General features: G+C 38.3%; 1 protein-coding gene across 6 annotated transcripts in view; it reads right to left on the reverse strand.

Annotated features, from left to right (window-relative positions):
• Positions 1-24,486, reverse strand: part of CCDC50 (coiled-coil domain containing 50) — a 260,855-nt gene that overhangs the window by 153,723 nt on the left and 82,646 nt on the right. Inside the window, exon 12 of one of the 6 annotated variants that reach the window (XM_073231910.1) lies at positions 12,359-12,453. The exons of the other annotated variants lie outside the window; for them this stretch is intronic. Coding sequence (XP_073088011.1) covers positions 12,374-12,453 — 80 coding nt within the window. The 3' untranslated portion in view covers positions 12,359-12,373. Of the gene's footprint in view, positions 1-12,358; positions 12,454-24,486 lie in introns of those variants that run through there. 6 annotated transcript variants of the gene reach the window in all.

Below are 24,486 nucleotides of genomic sequence, written 5' to 3' on the forward strand. Positions count from 1 at the left end.
TCCATTTTTTCCATCAGGATTCTTCTGACTGATGCTATAAAGGATTTCCAATTGAATGTGCCTATCTGTATGTGCTTCACCAAATCCTACAATGACCATAGAATGGGTATGATGAGAAGATCCAAAAATAAAATTGAAAAGTCAATGACAGTGACCTGCCCTTTGGAACCAGAAAATAGTACAGACACAAATATGTGCCTAATCCAGTGAGCAAAAGATATAACTCTGAAGTTACCTAAGGCGATACAAAATTCTCTACAAATCAATCATTCAGAAAAGAGGAAATGAAAGAAGAGCAATTTCATAAGAGAGCTTCCCACTAGAAACTGGGCCAAAAAAGGTGAGGGAGGGGGGTTTGAGAACAATTTTATCTTCATTTCAAGAACTTCGACTTTATGCTTTTCAGCATCAAAAATTGCTTTGTTCATAAAAATTTTATGAGTAATTTAGGTAATTTCTGCAAAAAAGATACAGAATATATGAGTTCCTGAGTTCAGGGCCTTTCTCCATTAGCAACCAATTTCTGATTCCTCTCAAAAGGCACCCCAGAAATTTTCATCTCTTTCAACTACTCACACTCTCATTTAAAATAATTAAATGAAAACTGAACACTATCATTTCAATGTAACCTTGGAGATAAAGGCAAATTCTAGTATAAATGTTAAATATTTTAGTTTCAGAAAACAGCATGGCACTTAAACATCTTTTAGAGCGAAGGAAATAAATACTCTAATTGGCCACCTATGAAGGTATACTTCAGACAGAATTTTATGGCTACATCCAACTTAAGCCTTTGATATGTGAATCATAACAGAATTGCTCTAAAAGGATTTCAATAATCACAGTTAGATTGAAATCCCATGGAGTGCTACCAGCTGAAGTAACATACAGACTAGGAAAAGCAACCAAGGACTTTCAAGACTTCTGGAATAGGGGAATGTGTCCAGCCCACAGGTATTAAGAACAAGCTGAGCTTTCGTACTCACCTGTGAGTATTCCAGCAGAAGGATTAGTTCATTTTATTGATGTTTCTAGAGGCTGACTATCCCAGCAAATAGTTTTGCCCCTGCTCATTGACGTCTGTTAAAAATGCAATAATTCCATTTCATAGTTTTAGAAGAATGTTCAAATGCTTCCACATCTCAATCTATTCTGATCCACACAGAAGCATCACTCTAACTTGACAAATGAAAAACATGAATGCTCATAGAAGTGGGGCTGTAGCCCTCATCACACAGATGCTGAGCAGGGAGCCCAGGACTAAGCAGTCAGAATCATGAGAAAGCTGGTAAAGATGGTCCTGAATATTCCCAGAGAGGGTATACTCAGAGTTAATTCCATTTTTTCAAAGGAAAAAAAAAAGAGTTACTTTATTTCAGACCTGTTCCAGAGATGTCCAAGGATAAATTATTTCAGCCCAAACCCAAGCAAGATTTTGTCCTGTATTTAAAGGGAAATAAAACAAAATTACTGAGTTACATACAGTCCTATGGAGCTAAAGTACTTTTTTTTTAAAGAGAAAATGCAAAGAATGGGAATTTCTAACTAACACAATCCAGAACTATTCTTGGATTAGTCGTATATGTATAACAATATGAAAGACATTGACAGCACTCCCCAAGCTCAAAAGCAACATAAACTTGTAACACGTAACTATATTAGATGGGAGTTACCAAAAGCACACATACTCTAGGGCTGTGGCTGTCAAAATGTAGTCCCTGGACAAGCTGCAGCCATATCACTGGGGAATTTGTTAGAAAAGCAAATTCTTGGGCCCCAAGGAATTATAAATTTGGGGGATAGCACTCAGAAATCTGCTTTTTGCAAATGCCTCCAGGAAATTCTGATGCATGCCAGTTTTAGACCGCAGGGCCAATGGAAGAATTACATTTAAGGTCAAATTTCAATTTGTAAACAGATTCAACTGTCTATTGTGTAATCTAGGATAACTGAATTTTTCAGGGCCTAAATTTATTCTCCAACAAAATGAAAATAACACCTCCTTGCTGTATTATTTTAGAATTTTGAAATACTCGTAATAACCAGTACTCTCATGTTGAAAACTCAGCCTAAATATACCCTAATAATAGAAGAGAATTAAGCATTCCAGAAGGAAGTTACTACTAAGATAAAATTCCATGGACACCTGCTCCATCTTGAGCAATGCTTGGGCCATAAAAGTTTAAAAACCAGAGAGGTTGCCAAAAGACTGTGCATAGAGTGACTTATTCTCTAAAAATGCTGAGCATGGCTCATGCATTGAGGCAGAACTCAGGCTTCATCTATACTGCATTACTCCCTCGAAGAGTGAATGTACAAGATTTCAGACCATAAATAATTTACCCAAATACCCACGGACCTTCTAAGTATTAGGGTTGCCCTTTTAAATAGGCCAAAACATGTGAAAATTTGCAAAGAAAGACAGCCATGCCGATCAGCAAAAGCTGCTCTTGAATGAGAGCCAGGGACAGTAATGGAACGGCAGGCTTTCCTGGACTAATCTCATCCCTAGACATGGGGGCTTTCTCACTCTCTTCTCCTGGAGTCTGGAAGGCATCAGAATTTTACCAAGGGCTCTTCCCAGGTGCATCCAGCTCATGTCTAGCTTCAGAAATCTAACTTTCAAGAACCTCACGCATACAAGTCCAACTGTTCTCCTGACCCCACAGGATTTAATTTAAGTGTTTCTTCTTTCCACAGTGGGAGCAGGAAACACAGATACTCTTCCTGGACTGGGGCCTCCCTGCTCGGTTGCTCCTAGGAGACCCTGGTTCCTCGTCTTCCAAGAAGATTCCAGTGGGTTTCTCAATAGTAAACACTCTCATTTGAAGCCCCCAAACCCTAAGACTATCCTTCCTGGCCTTAACAGGACTTAGGGCTATAGAGCCTAGCCAAAGTGTTCGCAAAGGCCCCAAAATCTGGACATCTTTCTGTAATTCCCTCACACCATCTCTGAAAATCACCAAAGTTATGGAATTCCAGATAATGTGTGAACGCTGAGGGAACCTAGAACTGTTTCTGTAGTTCACAGGAGGACTGAGAATACCCAATGATCACCCTAGATTCTTCTGTGGAAGCCAGGTTAGCCAGGAACCCTATGAATTCCCTCTCCAATCCCACCGTGGTATATGGCCCTCTAGAGGCAAGATCTTAGCACCTAAACTACTTCCAGATCCAGTAAAGATTCCCAGGCTGCTCTTGAGCTGACTGTGCCCTGGTAACCTCCAGGAGTCTTTTTCCTGATCCTCTCATGAGGCAAAGCCCTCAGGGAGAATGTGGCCTTAACGGCCATTGGGAGCATTAGAATCCAGGATAAAGAACCCGAAGACTCTCACAGATCTTCTGGAGTAAGCAGGGGCTGTTACTTGGCTTTTCAGCTTAAAGCAAAAGCCAGCAGTCATTAGCCAGGAGCCCTATGAGGCTCTAGATGACACCTGTTGAAAATCCATCACAGCTGAGTGTGGAGGTAGCAGTCAAAACAAGGCATTGCAAATCACCTCCTGCAAGGTCGATGCTATCAAGAACTGGTCTTACACTTGGAATTAGAGATCACATTCTGGCCACATCCAGAGGACCCTAATTCTGAGACTTCTGGAAACTTATGCTTGGCTTGGACAGTTAATACTACCAGAGCATGTTTTAGGTGAACACAACAAGATTCTTGGGGAATGTAGACTGCCTATGAAGAGACACACGGTGTGACTGAGTATCTCAGCCTCAGGAGCCTGGCATTAGAGGTTTTTACTACCAAAACAACCCCGGGCTAATCCAAGTGTTTAGAGATCCAGCTGTCCAGGAAGTCTGACAGTTACTGGAAAACCTCATTCTCCCTGCAGTGGGATACCTGTAGAGGAAATGATTGCAAAGCACAGAAATAACCTAATGATACTGATGGCCTGCATCTAGTAAACCCCAAATGCCCTCTAAGAACCAGGGACTCTTGCTAAGGCACAGTGCAGTCAGCTGCACAGGTTACTTCCTTCCGGTTATATTTAGCACCAGTTCATATTGTTACTGCCTTAACAAACGTCTCATGAACAAACTGCTTTTTTTCATAAAACTAAAAAGTATTACATGTTTGCTGTAACAGCTTAAAGGCAAATATAATAGTTTATAAGGTAAAATTAAGTTTCTTCCTTCTTTCACTTTTTCTGCAACACTGGTGTACATTTATTCATACATGTCCCTATTTTATATATTCACTACACATACACATGTATTTGTTAAATCCTTCTTGGGAAACTAGAAACAGCTAGAGCTTGACCTGCAGCAGACCCAAGTTGCATGATAAGGAGCCTGAGGACTCTGTACTGGCCAAACACCTGCATATTATCATCAAGATAATTTTTCAAGTAATAGTTAAATGATATTGATAATGCTGCCTCAGACAGTGGCACAATTAGTAAAATAACCAAAACTGTGAAGAAGCCAGGACTGATGGCTTCCAAGAGCTCCACTTTGTCCCTGTGACCACACATGTCCTGATGGTGTGCTGACTGGCAATATTATAAGCTGTGCTTAATAGACAAAAGACCCTTCCTGGTGTCAGGCAAGATTTGTTGCTTTCATTTGTTCTGCTTTAAGTGAAATAAACTTGGTGCTGAGCAAAGCCTACTCTTTCTCTCATGGTTTATGAATCCAAACCTAAGATCGACATCAGTGGTCAGGCAGAGTGGGCACTGCAGGCATCTTCCTGACTGTTATTAGGTTCTCCATCTGCATTTCCATTTCTTTTACATCAGGTATTACGATCTTTTATCAATAAGTGTTTTACTGTTTTCTCTCACATGATTGTTTTCTGACTTTGTTCTAGTGCCTTTGGCTGTGCAGAAGTTTTTATTTGTATGTGGTTAAATTTATCCTCTTTGTCATGCCTGGATTCCTCAGATTTATATGCAGAGTTTCCTTTATCTCTTCCTTTATTTTCTTCTTATAATCATATTTTTAATTTGTTACATAATCTATACGGTTTTCTCATGTAGACTACAGTGTACCACCATATATTGTACAGCCATTTGATTTCTAAGGAAAGTCAGGTGTCCCATTCCCATTTATTAAATGATCTATCCTTTTCCTTTCCCCCCGAATTGAAATGCAACCTGTTGAGATACTGAGAAAATTTATATTTACATTTATATTTAATTCTGTTTCCACTCTTTATGCTGCTCTGCTGATACATTTGTCTATTCACTTTGTTAAAATAATAGCAGCATTATAGTAAGTTTTACTTTCTGGTATGCAGGTCTTCCTCCATTCTTATTGGTAAACATCTTCTTCAGTTTCTACTGGATAATGAAACAAGTGCTTATGCTGGGTTTACAAAAATATAATTTTGTGCAAGTCACTTTCCCTGTCTGCAATTCGTGTAGATGTTTTATTTTTCAAAGGCATTTCTGTGGGCATTACAGAAAATGGTTTTGAAGAAGATGCTTTAATAAATGCTTGAAACAGAGGGGAGCAGAGGAGGGCAGACACTGTATGGATGGAGGAGAGATAAAGTAAGCGATGGATTGAAATCCAGTGTGCAAAGATAACCTCTACTCCTACATACCACAAAGGGAATAAAACTTTCCAGACCTTCTCTTACCACTCATGTGAATATTCAGGAATAAGGAGGACAAGCAATGTCTCCTGCCTTCAACTTACGTTTGCAAAGGGTGTCCCAGTTGAGTCTGACATGCAGTGTTTATTTCTCAGTGAACAGGGATAGCCCAGTTGCATACCTTCCTATTTAATTTCTAAGTCATTTCACTGTCACAGTCCCCTGTTATTATACATCAAATTAAGACAGGCCTTGAATGTCAGACCCAAAAGGCTTTCCTTCATTCAAAAATCAGTGTAATGTTTGAGATGCTTCCTAGATTTGTACTTGATTTCAAGTAATTATCTCTTTAATTACCTATAGTGCTAAAGTTCTATCATGTAAAAAGCTAACTTAGAGACTGTCCAACAGCCTTATGAGATGAAATGAAACATATGCACAATATATTGTTTACAATTCTATCAGCCTAAAGAGCCTGTACTAATGAAATATGCCCAATCACTCCATTTGAAAGTCTTGCCTGAAAACTTAAGAGTTGTACACATTTTAGTTTGCACATGAATCTTTGGGGAACCAATTTGAAATGCAGATTCTGATTCCATGGGTGTGGCCTGGGGTCTAAAATTATGCATGTTAACATCCTGCCAGAGGGCATCCATGCTGCTGGTTCTCAGACCACATTCTGAGTAAGAAGAATGTAGAACCTTAGATTGCTTAGCATGAGAAAATGGAGTTTCATTTGAAAGTGGAGGGGGAACAGCACTGGAAAGAAGACAAGGGCAGGGTCAGGATAAGGAATCTAAGACCTGTCTGCCACCAATGAACTGTGTGACATGGGGCAGATCCAGTCATCATTTGGGGCCTCAGTTTCTACAATGTGGGCATCTGCAATAGGAGAGTGAATTGCTTTTCTAGGATACAAGGTTTATTTTTGTTAAAAATATAACAAAGATCCAAACTTCAGAATGAACAAAGTATAGTTGGCTTAATTGCAGTAAACATATTTATTTTAAAATGTTAAATGTTTTCCTGCTAAGACAGAAAATGAAAGAAAATGAAAAAGTAAATTACCTTAGTGAGAAAGTAACCCTTTCTCTTTATGAAATCACAGGCCAAATGAAAGTGTAAACAAAGTATGTAGCCAAAGAACCATGATTCAGGAGATTAAAATATCCCTTCTCTTTGTAGAAATGGATGTACTACTTTTCTGCCTCAGGCATGGCTTTTAGCAAAATATTCTCTTTCTGAATTTGGAATGAAGTAGTTTTTCATTTCATTTCAACATCTGGCTCTAAACTGATGGAGGGCAAAGAAAAATCTCTTACTTAAGGAAGTGTTCAGATTAGTAGTGACAGAGCTCCCAAGAAAACACTGGTCCAACTGAAGCACCCAAAATCCAAAAATATAGACATTGCACAAAATATTATTTCTTAGTAATCTGTAAGTGGCAACTAGAAAAAAGTGATTTTTTAAAATAAGAGACAGAGATCCTTTAACTTGCCAGCTCTAATCGTGCACACCCTCATTCTTCCTCACGATCTCGGGACCAGCTGTGTTCGGCAGCAGCTGAGTACCCAGGGTCCCCTTTTGCTGGCTGCCTGAGTCCTGGTGCTTTGACCTCCTTCTCTGGCAGATGCAAAATGATTCCTCTTGCCAGCTCATTCCTCTGCATCTGCTAACTTGGTGCCTGCTGCCCTCATCTCACTAAAAGTGCTGCCTCTGGGTGACAGCACTTACTCCTGCCAAAGGCAAACCCGGCTCAGAGGGACAGGCCCCTGTCGTTTCCTGGCAGCCCTGATGCCCCCGGCAGAGCAGTTCTCCCTCTGGTCCTGGTATCAGATTCAAAGACCTGATCAGCTTCCACCAGCTTAATTGCTGTAGATCAAAAAGTGCTGAACACGTCAAGGAGAAAGAGTGGAACAGGCAGAGCAGGAGGGGGGAGACCTGGCGTTCACCAGGATAACCCATTTCCTGCCGGCTGATGGCTTTCTTTATGCCTCCTGATCCTGCTTGGTTAGTGCGCAGGTCGTTTCCCCACCAACTCCACAACACAGCAACCGATTTCAGAGTCTGCCTTGTTTACCCTGCTCTCACTGACTTTTCTCTTTCTTATCGCTTGTTCTCCTTTGTGCCTAGAACTACGCCATATTTCCATTAGAGAAGAACTCTCCAAACTGCACAGGCAGATGTGAAGGAAGTAGCATTGTTTTTTTCATTCAGCTATTAGTCCTTTATTCTTTCCTATTGCAGTCCATAGGCATGGCTGAAATCTTAATCATGAGAGCTGGCAGTGGGCTTCACCACCTGAGTCCAGTGCAGGAATGGCCTGAGGCCCGGAGCCTTGAAGGGCCTCCTCAGGGCGCACGGGAGCTCTACTCCCTCCCTCACTTCCTAGTTAAGGTGCACTTCCAGGTCACAGCAAGGCTTCTACGCTAGCTGTGTTTCAGAATCTGACCTAAGAGTCAGAGAGGCCATCGCAGGCGGTGGTGAAAAGCCAACCTTACTGAAGTACACTGGCCCTGCACCCACTGGCTTCCTGGAGTTCACAGCTTCACAGGTTGCTGGGAGCATTAAGACTGTTAGCGTTGGTGAGTTCTCTGGTCCTAACACACAGCAAATTCTAGTTCTAGGACTATTTCTTAAGGGAAAATGAGGATTCAGAGATAGTGGATGGCTTTGGGACCTCCTACTCTGGAATGTGGCCCCTTGGCACACAGAATAGCCAAGGAGTTTGAGAAAACAGCAGAATCAGGAAATGCACTCTGACCTCCCCACCTCACCTTTCTTCCCTGAAACAGATCCTAAAACTCTCATGTGAACAGCACTCTCCCAGAACTATGGAGATATTATCACCAGAGGTGGGGGTCTGGGGCCTAGGAATCTGTATAAACAAGCCTTGTTAAACTCACCCTTATTTTCCTAGTTACTTCTTCACCATTTACCACCCTTAGCCCAAACTCCTCTTATTTTTTAATGGAAGTACAGTTGATACACAGCATTATATTGGTTTCAAGTATACGACATAGTGATTCAACAGTTACCCACGTTATTAAATCCTTACCCCAACCAGTGCAGTTACCATCTGTCAACACAGAAAGATGTTACCAAACTATTGACTATATTCTCCTTGTTTCACGACCAACTCATGTCATGACTGAGGTTTGTGTGCCCTTTTATCCTCCTCACCCAAACTCCTCAGTCTTCCTGCTTCTGTCTTCTAGCTTCCTGCTCTAGTCACTTCTTCAGGTTTTTATTATTTTGTGAAGGCTTCTATGTACAGGTAAAATTCAATAAAATTTGTATGCTTTCTTTCTGTTAAATCCATAATTGTCAGTTTAATTTTCAGACCCCGTCAGGGACTCTAAGAAGGTTAAGAACAATTTTTTCATTCCCTATGAAGTAAAATATTTATTGTTCACTCAACTTACTGAATGAATCTGAATAAGTGGGAGACTAACGGTCTCTAATTTAATAGATCAACAGATTGCTAAATTTTATTTTTTCCAAGTAAGCACATTTTAAAAAATACCCTTCTTAACACATCTATCTTAAAAAACTGAAGAACACTTAAACTGAAAGTAGTATATAAAGGATATAATTTGAAAAGTAAAAATAACCCTTCTCAAAAAGAAAGAAGATTTTTGCTTCTGATGGGAAAGATGTTGTCACGCCAGTATTCCCTACCAACACTAGAGCTTGCACACCCTTTGTCAGCAGCTCATCTTCTCTAAGGAAGACGCATGTTGTCAGGGGCTGTATCTGCCCTCTTCCCTCCTGCCTTCCTGCCTTCCCACACAGGCCAGGAGAGACGAGGCTCAGGGGCCTTCACTGTGAAGACAATTTCCAGGCTGCCAATTACTGGAGCCTAAGCTAGTGTTCTTCAAAGCTAAACATAAATACAATTGTCTAGGATCAAGATCTAAAAAATAATTAGCAAAGGTAGATCACAGGCAAATCTACAAAATAAAACATAACCTGGAAAAAAGCAAGCCCTGCCCTTCATTGCCAATTCATCTGCACTTCCGGGAAGCCCCTACTAGAGGTGCATGGGACCACCGGCAGAAAGCTTAACACAAGATCAGGGTGGGTTTGAACTGCATGAACTTTGTCCAAACTTAGAATGGCAATGGCCCTACTTAGTTCTGCGGGATTCAGAACATGCCAGGAGGTGAGGTGCCAAGAAGGAAAGAGGGAGATAAAAATGAAAAGAGGTGAGGAGAAGTGCAAAGGCCCTGGGCTGTGTCATAAAAGGGCACCTACGACTCAGGAAAGTCTATGTCAGAGAAGTGAAACTCCAGGGAGATGGTCTTCAAATGTCTGAAGAGCTGTCATATAGAAGAGAAAACAGAACTTCCAGAGGGCATGAGAAGGTCAAATGATTGGACATAAAGAAAAACAGATTTATGCAACATAGAGGAAAAGCTCTTAACTCTTCTTACACCTGCCAAGAAAAAGAAAGCAAAGCAAAGCAAAGCAAAGAAAGGGGGGAAAGGAAAGAAAAGGAAAGCAAAAATAAAAGAGAAAAATGGTGTAGTTTCTGTGAGCAGTGGTACTTCCCTACACTGGGAAATAATCAAAGAGAAGCCATAGAAAGCATTTTTAGCAAGCAATGCCCACACCCAGAAGGAGTTAGGCCAAATAATCTAACAAAAACAAAGAAGATGATCCTACAGGTTCTAGCTGAGTCTTAAAGATCCTGATAATCCTGTCCTATGATCTTGACCACCTCCTGGTTTCTTTTTCTGCTTTGTTTTGCCCACAACTGAAGCTATTATATATGATGAACTCAGAGCATCATTCCAATGTGAGTATTTCTGGCTTCTACAAATAAACCTTCCTGGGTTGTTACTGGTTTCTTTCTTAGTTTTGATGATGTGAACTATCATTTATTGAATATTTTCTATGAAAATCTCCCATAGAATACTGAAGTAGATTAGACTATTACTCCTGTTTCACAGACAGGGAAACTGAGTTTCAGACATGGAGGTGTAACTTGTCCAAATCACACAGCTAGCAAAAGTCAAAAACATATTTCTAACCCAGGTCTGTCTGATGGGGTTTTTAAATCCCACAGTACATGGCTTGAAAACAGTTCAAATATATTTTCTTGAAAGTATTCTCACTTTGCATGAGCAGGCTTTGTTTCATTGCCAAGTCCTATGCCTGGACACAGACACAGATTCCTGGTTATGCAAGGATTACCATGGAGATCAGCATCATGGAATCCTTGTACTTCTTAGATCTGATTTCTCTGCTGTTAGTGCAAGCCTCCATGACAGCACCTCCTCTCACATTCTGGGACTCAAAACTACGTAAATGATACTTTAGACAACCTAGGGTTTCAAAGTCTTTGACCCCAAACTAGTTACCTTGCTTTGCACTTCACTTCAATCCTTTATTGCTTGGGTTTCTGTCCTTTTCCATAGCTAAAATATCCTCCTTCTGACCAAAACATTCCCCCATTTACACTCACTCCCTCGTTTCCTGAGCCCTGCACTCTGACCACCGTGATCTCTTGCAGCACTGTTCTCTCTTCTCCAAGAATGTTTCTCCTCCACTTCCTGGGCCTCATCCCAAGATCTCACAGTGAGTCACATCAACCTCTCTCTTTCTGGCCCTTTTGACTCTGCTGCACATGCCCAGCTAAACCTCAACAATGAATCACCTCCAACCTTTACGTCTCCTGATTCTCCGTATGGGCTGCTCGCGTGGCTGCTGAACAACAAGCAGCCATGGAGACTGAAGCCACCACAAACGCGCAGAATCCAAACACAGCTGCTCTCCCAAACTGCAAAGCTCAGCAGTTCCAGTCAGTCCCCTACATCATTGCCTTCAGCCATTTTTCCAACCTGTCACCATTCCCACAAGCTTCTAAATTCCACTTTTCTTTTGTAGAATGGAACTTTGCTTCTTATTTCTCACTCCTCAAATTTCCACCTTACCCCCTTGTTCATAGCACAGGAAATTCCCTTTTACAACACAGAAGAAAAAGAAAGAATGCAAGAAATCAAGACAGCAAGAAAAAAAGAAAGAAAAGAGAAACTCCATCCACTTTCTACTACCAAATCTACATCATCTGCACTCCCTTTCCCCCTGCCGTCATACTACACGATTCTATAATGTGATCTATAAGACAAATCCCATATATATCTGTGCTGTGCATATATAATACATATGACTATGTGTCTCTGGCTCCTTTCTCTGTCAATTATTTTATTCTATAATAGTTCAATTTCCCTGTTCTTCAAACTCTTACTTTTAGTTGATCTTTCCTATCAGCTTTTAAAGGTGTTCAAATCTCGCTGAACTCCACATTACTCTTGTTACTACAATTACATGGAATTAAATCCTATGAAGAGAAAAGAGCCTGGAACAGAATGTAGTAAAGAGCATTTGTGTTTATGTTTCAGTGGAACTCTGGGTGAGGTATTGATTGATTAGATTCTGCTTAACAGTACTCTAAAAAATTTGCACAATTAACATAATACTTTTATAGATAAAGTATTGTTTTTGTAAAAGTATAATTTTCCCTACCTGAGCCAGGGTATTGGTTTTTATATCCAGCCAATGCAGTTTAGAGTGCTTCAAGGTTTAGGCTGTCTTGCCAGCTCCGAGCACCCTCTGCTGGCATAACATGGGTACAACATTAAAAAACCCAGTTTTGGTAAAAACATAAATTTCATATTTACTAATCAGTTTGCAGTTTATAAAATGTTTTCACTTCCATTATTTTATAATATATGGTAAACATGTAAAATGGGACTCTATCTCCATCTGAGCTGATGATGCAATAGTTTTGTGCCATCCAATACAGCAGCCACCAGCCATAGGTTACTCTGAGCACTTGAAATACATACCTAGTTTGAATTGACAGGCCTCGTAAGTGTAAAATACACCCGATATTTCAAGAGCTATTATGGGGAAAAAGAATTAGAAATATCTAATTAATAATAATTATATTGGGTTTTACTTGTTGAAATGACAATATTTTGGATGTATTAAATATCTTATGAAAATTAACTTCACCCCTTCATTTTTCACCTTTAAAAATGGTTACTAGAAAATTTTAAATTACTCATTTGGTTTGCATTATATCTACAACATGCCACAGAAGCTACATTCTAAAGTCATAGTACCATGCAGAAAATGTCAAAGTAGGTGGCTAAAATATAGCTAGATGACTCCTGAAATCCTCACGTATATTGAGGGCAAGAAAAGACTGGAAGAGTTAAGACAGGAGATCGATTTCCTTAATTTTTTTTTTTTTAATCAGTTTTGGAGATAGTTACGCAATTGCTCAGTACCAAGAATTACCACTTTCCCAATAGAACAGGAGAGGATGGGAAATGCCTGTACTCCACTTCAGGCCTATGGAGGAATCCATAGCACCGCAGAGTTTGCCGAAAGACAGGCCACGGGGACTGTGGGGGCAGAATAAGAGTTCTATGGGCCGGGCAGTAAGGGCACTTCCAGATTTTGCCGGCGTAAAGAACTCTCCCCAGCCTAGGTGCGGACTACGGGGGTAAATGCAGAATGTGGCTTTCAGAGCTTCTCTAACAGCGCCACCTAGAGGCTGAGAGCATAATAGCTGGTGGTAATTGGAGGTGGACAATGAATGCTGGGAAATTCAGAAGACCAGGAATTCCGAGCGATCCACCCTGATGGAGTGAAGGGAGAGGGATGCAGACATGCCATGTGACACTCAATGTCCTTGTAAATTTAAGAAATCTCTTTCACAAATCTCTGAACTTGAAATGTGTGGCACTCATGTGAAATAAAAAGTCATCGATCAGATCTTGACGAAGGTTCTTACTGAAATAACTTTCTAGGCCCAAAATGGCGCTGCTCCCACGCAGGGTGCCACTTTAGCAAACAGAAACTTTGATAACTTGTGACTCTGTAAAAAAGCTGCTTGACCAGAAACAACCCACATACACTAAGCCAACTCTGGGCTCTATGTTTATTTCCTTGTTCCCTGTATCATCCCAAATAAGACTGACAATGTAGCGCCAGCCAATCAGATATTTTCTTTTCCTCTGTTCTTTATTCTTTATCCTATAAAATCTCCCTGCCTTCCACCCCCCATGTTGCTGTTCTCCAAAAGAAGACTGCCTCCTTCATGAAGTATTAAATATTAAGTTTGATTATATCACCTACACTGTTTTCTTTAATCATTTTTTAACACTTCGCATAGTAAATGGGGATCTAAAGAATGTCAAGATTGGAGAGAAGGCTTTAGGAGCTCTCTTTTCTTTCCATCCATCAACTCGTTCAACATAGAAACTTCTACACTGAGCTTCTATGACGTGTGATGCAGTATGCTAGGCAACAAGAGTATAAGATGTAGTCTCAGCCAAGGTTGCGTTTGGTGAGAAATCACCATCTCCCAATGCAGCCTACTCCGCTTTGAGAAAATTCCTTCATTATAAATATTTTGCTTTTCTATCTACCCACAGAACTATAAGAGCCTGCACAGGAGAGAGTGGTTGGAGGCACAGTTTGGTGGGTAACCTGCTACTTCTTGAGGCAGCCCAGTCCAGAGGGCTGGACTGTTAGATTCCCTTGCTCACTTTATCAAAGTCATCCTGGTTGGAAGTGAATTTTCACATTTACAAACTATTATTCTTTTTCTCTAGTAATTTAAAATTGTTATTAAAGTTTGCCTTTGCTGATTTTATCACAGCATTTCTTTTGATTGGTGTTCCCATAGAACATCTTTTCTTGTCCCTTTACTTTCAATATTTCTGTATTCTATATTTTAGGTATTTCTCTTATAAGCAGCATATAATTGGGTTTTACCTGTCTGACGATATTGTGTCTTTCAACTGGAGACTTTGGTCCACAAACTGACAATGTAATTACTGAAATATTTAAGTTTTATTTTACTGTCAAACTACTGGCTTTATATTGTTCCACTTTTTTTATGTTCCTCGGCTTGATTATATTTTATTACTCCATTTTCCTCATTATTATCTTGGTAGTTCTACCTTCTCCTACTAATGTTTGTTGCTACAGTAAAGATGACAGCAAGCACACTTGATGTGTCAAGGTCTAATTAAAGTTAGCTTTTTTACCTTTTCTAAGATACTGAAAGGACTTTATCTTGCTACTCAGTAGGTTCTTAGACCAACAGCATAAAAGTCATTAGAATCTTGTTAAAAATGCAAAATCTCCAGCCACAACCCAGACATTTTATTTAAAATCTACAGTTTAACAAGATGACTCACATACTCAAAGTATGAGAAATACTGCCTTAGAGCACTTTCATTTACTTAAATTCATAATTTATATACCATTTTGTGTATATTGGTATTTTAAATTAATACTGTATCATTTTAGACAATATTATTCATTTATATTTACTAACAAGTACATGTTTCACTCATTATTTATTCATTTGTCTTTACCTTTCATCCAAATTCATATTCCTTTTGCCTGAAAATACACATATTTACTTTAGTATGTCGCTTTCCATAGTTTTTGTTGGAAAATTTATTTCCCAATCATTCAAAAAACTTTATTATGTACACTTTAAACGTATATGAGTAGTGAGAACAGTAAAATAAACCTGTCTACACAACCTGTTACCTGACCTATGGCCAATCTTTTGTTTTCTGTACCTCATTTGCTTCCTACTCCCTGATATCATATCATTTTCTCTATAAATATCTGAAATATAGGGGCTTTTTCTGTTTAACAATCTAACTCCAATATCATCACACCTAAAAAATTAGCCCTACATGTTTAATATTATCAAATATCCATCAGTGACCACATTTCCCCAATCACCTTATGGATTTTCTTTGTCTATTTGCAATTAAAGTATTGCTTGTATTTTTTTTTAAGGAATTGCATTTCTTTAATAGAATTATAGTTGATAAATAATCTTATATTGATTTCAAGTATACAATACCTTGGTTCATCAGTTACACATATTATTAAATCCTTACCCCCATTAGAGCAGTTACTATCCATCAGCGTAGGATGATGTTACAGAATCACTGGCTATATTCTCCAGGCTGAACTACTATTCCCGCAACCAGATTATTTTATGACTGAGTTTTGTGCCGCTTTATCCCCCTCGCACTTCCCCGCAGCCACCCACCCACACTCCCCCATGGTAACCACCAGTCACTTCTCAGTGTTTATCAGTCTAAGTATTGCTTGTATTTTATACTTCTTCCTCCCTCCATTTTCGTTACCAACATATTTTATTTTGAAGAATTTTTATTAATCGTTTTATAAAGTTTCTCATAGTCCGATTTTTGCAGTTTGCAACCTATTTAAAATGTTCCTCAATGTCCTATATTTGCTCTATAAATCTAGAAACTTGCTACTTTTGTTGCTAGTATTGTTTCTTCCACTTGGAGGCATGTAATGTCTAATTTTCCCTCCTTTAATGAATCAACTGTTAGTGACCATTGCCCAGATCTATTAATTCTTCAAGGGTTGCAAATTGATCATTTCATTCTATCATTTTTCATTTTACTGTTGGTTAAAATGTCTTATAAAATTAGTTAAAATTATCCTCATCAACCACTCATTGATCAATAAAGTATAGGTTCTATTTTAAAAACAGTAAAACAGAAATTATAAATGCTCAGTTATCCCCCTTGTGCACCAGTTTTCAAAATAATGAGTTGGTCCATAGCATCTGCCATAGGTCAGCAGTAAGGGTTATTTTAAAGGAATAAAGAGCATTATAAATCTCTTTATGCAAAAATTATCCTATTGTTGCCTGGGTGGGGACATTCTGACATGACCCTAGTAGTCTTTGATAGATTTTGTGCTATGAGAGTACAGGATATTCCAGTTGTATCTCATAAATTTAAACCCATACCTAAAATTAGCCATTTCTCTATGAAAGTATGGTTTCTTTTGGTATCATATTTGAAGATCACAATCTGAGCATAAAAGATGTTACTGCTACCTGGTGCACTTTTTTTCTAAGTTTTAGGCCTTTTCAGTGAACACAGATGGTGAGAAATATTGTTTAAAATATGTATGTGTGTATGGAGAGATAGAGACATAAATACATAAATAAAGCCATTTGAAATAGTTCCCTTCTGTGTGATTGTGTACCAACTGGATATAGTTTAAGTTCACTTTTTACAAAGTTCCCCTTTTACTTTGTTAAAGTTTCCTTTTATTTATAAAATTTTGTTTCATAATTATTTAAAAGAAGCTGGTTCTAACATCAAATACACAAAATAAGCATATGTCATTATTTCTAGCTTCTACATTTTCCCTACACATGTATTTCTTCCCTCTTTACAGCTTTTAAAAATTGTACTCATATTTCAATTTTCGTAGAAGAAAACATACATACACAGCAGCATCATACCCATCATACCCTCAACCTTCTTTTCCAGATACATGATAGAACCTTCCCGGCTTTTTCCATTTTGGTGAGATTCTCATTCTTTTTGACAGCTCTATAGCATGCCATAGTTCATTACTCCCTTAGTTACTTAATGTAAACTTGAGATAAATTTTCCAACATTAATCTATAAGGTGATTTTGCCTTTTAAGAAATTTCCAAGAGTACTGTCAGCAAAGTGACCAAGTAGACAGCTCCCCTTTCCCCACTAAATATCAAAAAACAAGCAGAAATGGTCAGAACCAATATTCTCAGAACTCTATAAAATAGTCAAAGGCTTATAAATAACCAAATAAACACAGAATCAGGGAAAAGTTAACTTAAAAACAGGTAGGAAAGCTTTGAGGCATTTTACTGGCCTTGCCCTGCCCCTCTCCCCCTCCCCCACCTCCATTCCCACCTCCTGCCTCTGGCTTGGAAGTAGTCTTGAAGACAGCAGCCTCTGCTCCCAGTTTATGGGACCCTAGTCCCTGGTTCCAGAGGAAGTAGAGCAGAACTTACCTGCAAATTATTGTTTAAGTTTGTTCTAACCAGACTTGGGAGCTCCCAGAAGGAGGGATGCAAGATATTCATCTCAGTTTTGTCTAATTTGGAACTCACTGAGGCCAGAAAAACAGTAGGCATTATTTGGAAACTTTACAAAGTGGATGAACAACTTGCTGACACTTGAGGTGGAAGACTACAGTTGACACATATGACAGTCTATTTTAGAATGAAAAGATACAGTTTCTTTGTAAAATTGGAGTATTCAAAAGCACCCATATTTATGGGAGAATTTAGAAAGCCATGCAGATGCTAGGGCAAGATGTATGCTCAGAAAAGACCTCAGAAGACTTTAAGCTTTGATCTCAGGTGGACTTAGGTTCAGTGAAAGTCTGGCTAAGTGTTAAAAGTGTTTTGGCTTCAGAACAGAGCCATTCTGCAAAAACTAGGAGATTCGTTTTTCTTTTTCATTTTTTTTCACCTCTAGTGTTCAAAAAAATCTCCATCAAACACAGGATGAACAAAAGCTAAAGAACAGAGACTAGAGAGACGACATATGAAAGAAACACATCTCTATAAAAATAGTTTGGAAAAGCCACTAGACAAAATGTACTACTACAACCTTCAACAATCAAAAACAAACAAAAAGCGAAAATCCTGGGGAAAGCAAAAATCTGATCTTCAGGATTATACTATTCAAATATCCAGTTTTCAACAACAAAAATAAGACATACAAATCACAGGAAATTACATGCTACCTAAGAGACTCACTAAAGTATCTAAAGACACAAATTGGTTAAAAGTGGAAAGATGGCAAAGTATAATCCATGGAAATAGTAACCAAAAGAGAGCTGAGTGACTATATTAATACCAGAAAAAGTAAACTTTAAGTAAAAACCTGTTATAAGAGACAAAGAAGGGACATTATATAAAAGGATCAAGTAATCAAGAAAACAATCACAAACATATATGCACCAAACAGCAGACCTTCAAAATACATACAGCAAACATTAACAGAATTGCAGGGAAAAATAGTTGTAAAATGGTAGTTGATGACTTCATTACATCACTTGTAATAATGAATAGAATGCCTAGATGGAAGAACAGTAAGGAAGTAGTGCACCTGAATACTATAAACCAATTAGATTTAACAAACATATACAACACTTTACCCAACAACAACAGATTACACATTCTTCTCAAGTACACATGGAACATGGTCCAGATGAAGCTCTATGTTAGACCACAAAATAATGTTAATCAATTTTAAAAGCCTGAAATCATACAAACTATCTTCTCTCATCACAGTAAGTGTAATGAGGCTGGAAATCAACAGAAGGACATGACAAAAATTACACATATATGGAAAGTATGCATTTTTAGACAACTAATGGGCCAAAAAGGAGAAACACAAAGGGAAATGAGAAAACACTTAGAGAGAAATGAAAACAAAAATGAGAAAACACAACATACCCAAACATGGAATGCACCAAAGGTAGTAGAATTCAGAGGGAAATTCATAGCTATAAATGCATGCCTCAAAAAGAAAGATCTCAAATCAATAATCTAGCATTATATTTTGCAGGACTAGAAAAAAAAAAAAGACTACACTGAAAACTATTAAAAGGAAATAATAAAGATTAGAGTGAAGGCAAGTGAAACAGAGACTAGAAAGCGAATAGTCAACAAAAACAAAATTGTTTCTTTAAAAAGAAAAAAAATTGACAAGCCTTTAGCTAGATTGCAAAGAAAAAACAGAAGCAGCACATAACAAAATTGAGAAGATTGTTTACATTACTATCAAGCTTACAGAAATGAGAGTATTAAAAAATACCAGGAATTACACCAAAAAATTGTACAACTTAGATAAAAAGAACAAATTTTTAAAACTACCTAAAATTATTCAAGAAGAAACATAACTCAAGAAGAAAAAAAATAGATCAAATCAGTAATAAACGTCCAACAAAGAAAAGCTCAGAAACATAGTTTTACTGTTGAATTTTACCAAATATTCAAAAATTAAAATTAATCTTTCCCAACTCTTCTAAAAAACAGAAAAGGAGATAACAATTTCTAAGTCATTCTGTGGTGCCAGAATTATTCTGATACCAAAGCTAGATAAAGGTATTACAGAAAATAAAGTTACAGATATTCCTTGTGAATACAGATGTAAAAATCATCAACCAAATACTAGCAAGAAACAGCATAAAAGAATTATTCACAAATGATTAAGTGGAACCCCAGGAATTAAAGGGTAGTTCAACTTAAAAACAATAAATGGAACCAAAAAAGATAACAGTGTGAGAAATGAGGCAGAAACGTCCTCCCAAATGACATATAACATGAAAATACAGAAAATACAACTAATCTTGAAAGAGCAACCCAAAGATACCAAAACAGACTGCTAACATCTGGGGAAAAGAGAAGACATCACAGGAAAAGGTAAAGTAGAAAAGCCATGCTACAGTGGGACCCAAGCCCTACCCCCACCCAAGCTCATAGGCGGGAGTCAGAGAAATGAACCAGTGGGGGAGCAGAAGCCCAAGACTGCTAAACACCTGCCCCTGGAGATCTGCTCTGGATGCACAAACGCACATTACATGGTCCTCTCGAGATTAGAGGGGTTGGAAAACAAAGACAGGCAGAATATTCAGAGAAACAGGGATTCCAGCCACTTGTGGAGAACAGGTAATCACAACTGGTCTTCTGAGACAAAAGAAAGGTAGGCACTTTGAAAGATTTCCCAACAGCAAGAGAGGTGGTAAAGGGGCAAAGATTACAGAGAACTTGCTGCTCAGGACAAAAGGCAGGTGGACAAAATTGTCCTGGCACACTCAGCCCAGCAGGATGGGAACTTTCAGGAACTTCAGGCGCTCCATCCCACTGGCTGGCGATGCATGCTAAGGCCCCCCACTGCTATATGCAGCCTGTTGCTCCTTCCTCCCAGCAGGCAATGGTCTGCACACTTGCTAACCCCGCCACTGCACCAGGCCAGCCAGAGGGTAACCCCACACATGGCAGCAACAGGGGCTTAATGCAGAGGCTGCACCATGTGCTCTCAGCCTACTGGACCTGGCAGTGGAGGCAGGCACTGCAGCAGGGAAGCAGGAAAGAGATGTTTCCTCCTGGCAGGTGCAAGTGCTGCTCACCTGAGACCTCCACCATTGCTCCTGGTGCTCAGCAGCTCTAGAGAGTAGAGCTTTTGATTACCAGAGGGCACTGCCTACACAGTTATTACTCCATAGAAATCACTAGAAAAATGAAACAGCAAAAAAATTTTGCACAAAAAATCAGTAAATGCCAGAAAGAGGCTTAGGTGAAACTGAAACCACCAATCTTCTTTATAAAGATTTCAAAATAAAAATCATAAACATGCTCACAGAGCCATAGAAAAATATTCAAGATTTCAGGGAAAACTTCAAGAAAGAGAAACTTTGAAAAATACAGTATCTGAAATGAAACATACAATGGAGGGATTTAAAAGTAGATTACATGAGGTAGAGAAGATGGTAAATGAAATAGAAATTAGAGAACAGGAAAACCAAGAAGCTGAGGCACAGAGAGAAAAAAGGATCTCTAGGAATGAAAGAACATTGAGAGAATTGTGTGACCAATCCAAATGGAATAACATTCTCATTATAGTTACCAGAAGAAGACGATAGAAAATATCCTTAAGGAAATAATTGCCTAAAACTCCCCTATCAGGGGAAGGAAATAGTCTCTCAGGCCATGGAAGTGGACAGATCACCCAATACAAGGCACCCAAGGAAGACAACACCAAGACATTAATAATCAAAATGGCAAAGATTAAGGACAAGGAGAGAGTATTAAAAGCAGCCAGAAAGAGATAGAAATATCATATATAAAGGAAAGTCCATCAGCGGTGTATTGCAATACAGGCTTACCTCAAGAAACCTTACAGGTCAAAAGGGAGTCGCATGATACATTCAATGCAATGAAACAGAAGGGCCTAGAACTAAGAATACTTTACCCAGCAAGATTATCATTTAAATTTGAAGAAGGAATTAAACAATTCCAAGATAAGCAAAAGTTGAGGGAATTTACCTCCCACAAACCATCTATACAGTGCATTTTAAAGGGACTGCTCTAGATGGAAGTGTACCTATAACCAAATTAGCTGTCACCAGAGAAAATGAAACCACAGAAAAGGAACTAGACCAACTAAATACTGGCCAAATGCAAAATTAAATCAGCTACCCATAAAGTCAGTCAAGAGATACAAAAAGAGTACAGAATATGACACATATCATATAAAGAGTGGAAGAGGAAGAAAAAGAAAGGAGAGAAAAAAGAATCATCAGCATAGTAAGTGAGTAATAGCATAATAAGTGAGTAAACTAGATAGTAAAGAAGCTGCCTTGAACCTTTGGTAAACATGAATCCAAACCTTGCAATGGCAGTAAGTACGTATCTATTGATAATTATCCTACATGTAAATGGACTGAATGCACCAATCAAAAGACACAGAGTTAACAGAAGGGATTAAAAAATAAGAACCATCTATATGCTGCCTACAGGAAACTCACTTCAAACCCAAAGACATATATGGACTAAAAGTGAAGGGATGGAAAAAGATATTTCATGCAAATAATAGGGGAAAGAAGCAGGAACAGCAGTACTTGTATCAGACAAAATATATTTCAAAACAAAGAAAGTAACAAAAGACAAAAAAGGACATTATATAATGATGAAAAAATCAGTGCAACAAGAGGATATAACCATTATAAATATCTATGCACCCAATATAGGAGCACCTAAATATGGGAAATAAATACTAATAGAATTAAAGGGGAAGTAAAAAGCAATGCATTTATTTTAGACCACAACACACCACTCACTCCAAAAGACAGACCAACCAGACAGAAAATAAGTAAGGAGACAGAGGCACTGAAGAACACATTAGAACCGAGGGACGTAACAGACATCTACAGAAGCCTCCACCCAAAAGCAGGAGGATACATATTCTTCTCAACCATGCGTGGACCGTTTTCTAGAATAGATCACATACTGGGAGACAAAAAGAGCATCAGTTAGTTCAAAAGACTGAAATTGTGCCAATCAGTTTCCCAGACCACAAAGGTATGAAACTACAAACACATTATGCAAAGAAAACAAAAAAGCCCACAAACACATCTGAGGCTCAACAACATGCTCCTAAATAATCAGTGGATTAAAGACCAAATAAAACAATGATCAAGCAATATATGGAAATAAATTAAAACAACAATTCAACAACCCAAAATCTGTGGGATGCAGTGAAGACAGTCCTAAGGGGAAAGTGTATTGCAATACAGGCTTACTTCAAGAAAGAAGAACAATCCCAAATGAACAGTCTAAACTCACAATTAATGAAACTTGAAAAAGAAGGATAAATGAAGCCCAAAGTCAGTAGAAGGAAGGACATAATAAAGATCAGAGGAGAAATATATAAAGGTGAGAAGAAAAATACAACAGAATCATTGAAACCAGCTGCTGATTCTTTGAGAAAATAAACTAAATAGGTAAACCCCTAGTCATACTTAAGAAAAAAAGAATCTACACACATAAACAGATTCAGAAATGAGAAAAATAACTATGAACACCACAGAAATGCAAAGAATCATGAAAGAATACTATGAAAAATTTTATGTTAACAAACTACATAACCTACAAGAAATGGACAACTTCCTAGAAAAATACAAACCTCCAAGACTGACCCAGGAAGAAATAGAAAATATGAACAGACCAATTACCAGCAATGAAATTGAATTGGTAATCAAAAAAATACCTCAGAACAAAATCCCTGGTCCAGATGGCTTAACTGTTGAATTTTATCAATTTGGTGAAGACCTAATACCAATCCTCCTTAAAGTTTTCCAAAAAGTAGAAGAGGAGGGAATACTTCCAAACTCACTCCATGAGGCCAACATCACTCCAATAGCAAAACCAGGCAGACACTACAGAAAAAGAAAATTACAGACCAACATCCTTAATGAACATAGACATAAAAATCCTCAACAAAATACTAGCAAATCGAATTCAAAAACACATCAAAAAGATCATTCATCATGACCAGGCAGGATTTATTCCACAGATGCAAGGATGGTACAATATTTAAAAGTTCTTCAAAATCATACACCACAACAAAAAGGACAAAACTCACATGATTATCTCCATAGATGCTGAAAAAGCATTTGACAAAATTCAACATCCATTCATGATAAAACTCAACAAAATGGGTATAGAGGGCAAGTACCTCAACATAATAAAGGTCATATACAACAACCTTCAGCCAACATCATACTTAGCAGTGAAAAGCTGAAAGGTTTTCCTCTAATATCGGGACTAAGACAAGGATGCCCACTCTCACCACTTTTATTCAACATTAGTACTGCAGGTCCTAGCCACAGCAATCAGAAAACACAAAGAAATAAAAGGCATCCAGATTGGTGAGATAGAAATTAAACTGTCACTGCTTGCATGGTATTGAACATAAAAAATCCTAAAGAAACCACCAGAAACTATTAGAACTGATAACTGAATTCAGAAAATTTGCAGGATACAAAATTAGTACACAGAAATCTGTTGCATTCCTATATGCTAATGATGAACTAGCAGAAAGAGGCACCAGGAAAACAACTCCATTTACAATTGCATCAAAAAGAAAAAAATACCTAGAAATAAACCTAACCATGGAAGTGAAAGACCTATACCCTGAAAACTACAAGACACTCATGAGAGAAATTAAAGAAGACACCAATAAATGGAAATACATCCCATGCTCATGGATAGGAAGAATTAATATTGTCAAAATGGCCATCCTGCTTAAAGCAGTCTACAGATTCAATGCAATTCCTATCAAAATACCAATGGCATTCTTGAATGAACTGTAACAAACAGTTCTAAAATTCTTATGGAATCACAAAAGACCCCGAATAGCCAAAGCAATCCTGAGAAGGAAGAATAAAGTTGAGGGGATTGTGCTCCCTAACTGCAAGCTCTACTACAAAGTCACAGTAATCAAGACAATTTGGTACTGGCACAAGAACAGACCCACAGATCAACAGAAAAAAACAGAGAG

Source organism: Manis javanica, chromosome 3 (assembly GCF_040802235.1).
Source record: "Manis javanica isolate MJ-LG chromosome 3, MJ_LKY, whole genome shotgun sequence".
Lineage (NCBI taxonomy): Eukaryota > Metazoa > Chordata > Mammalia > Pholidota > Manidae > Manis > Manis javanica.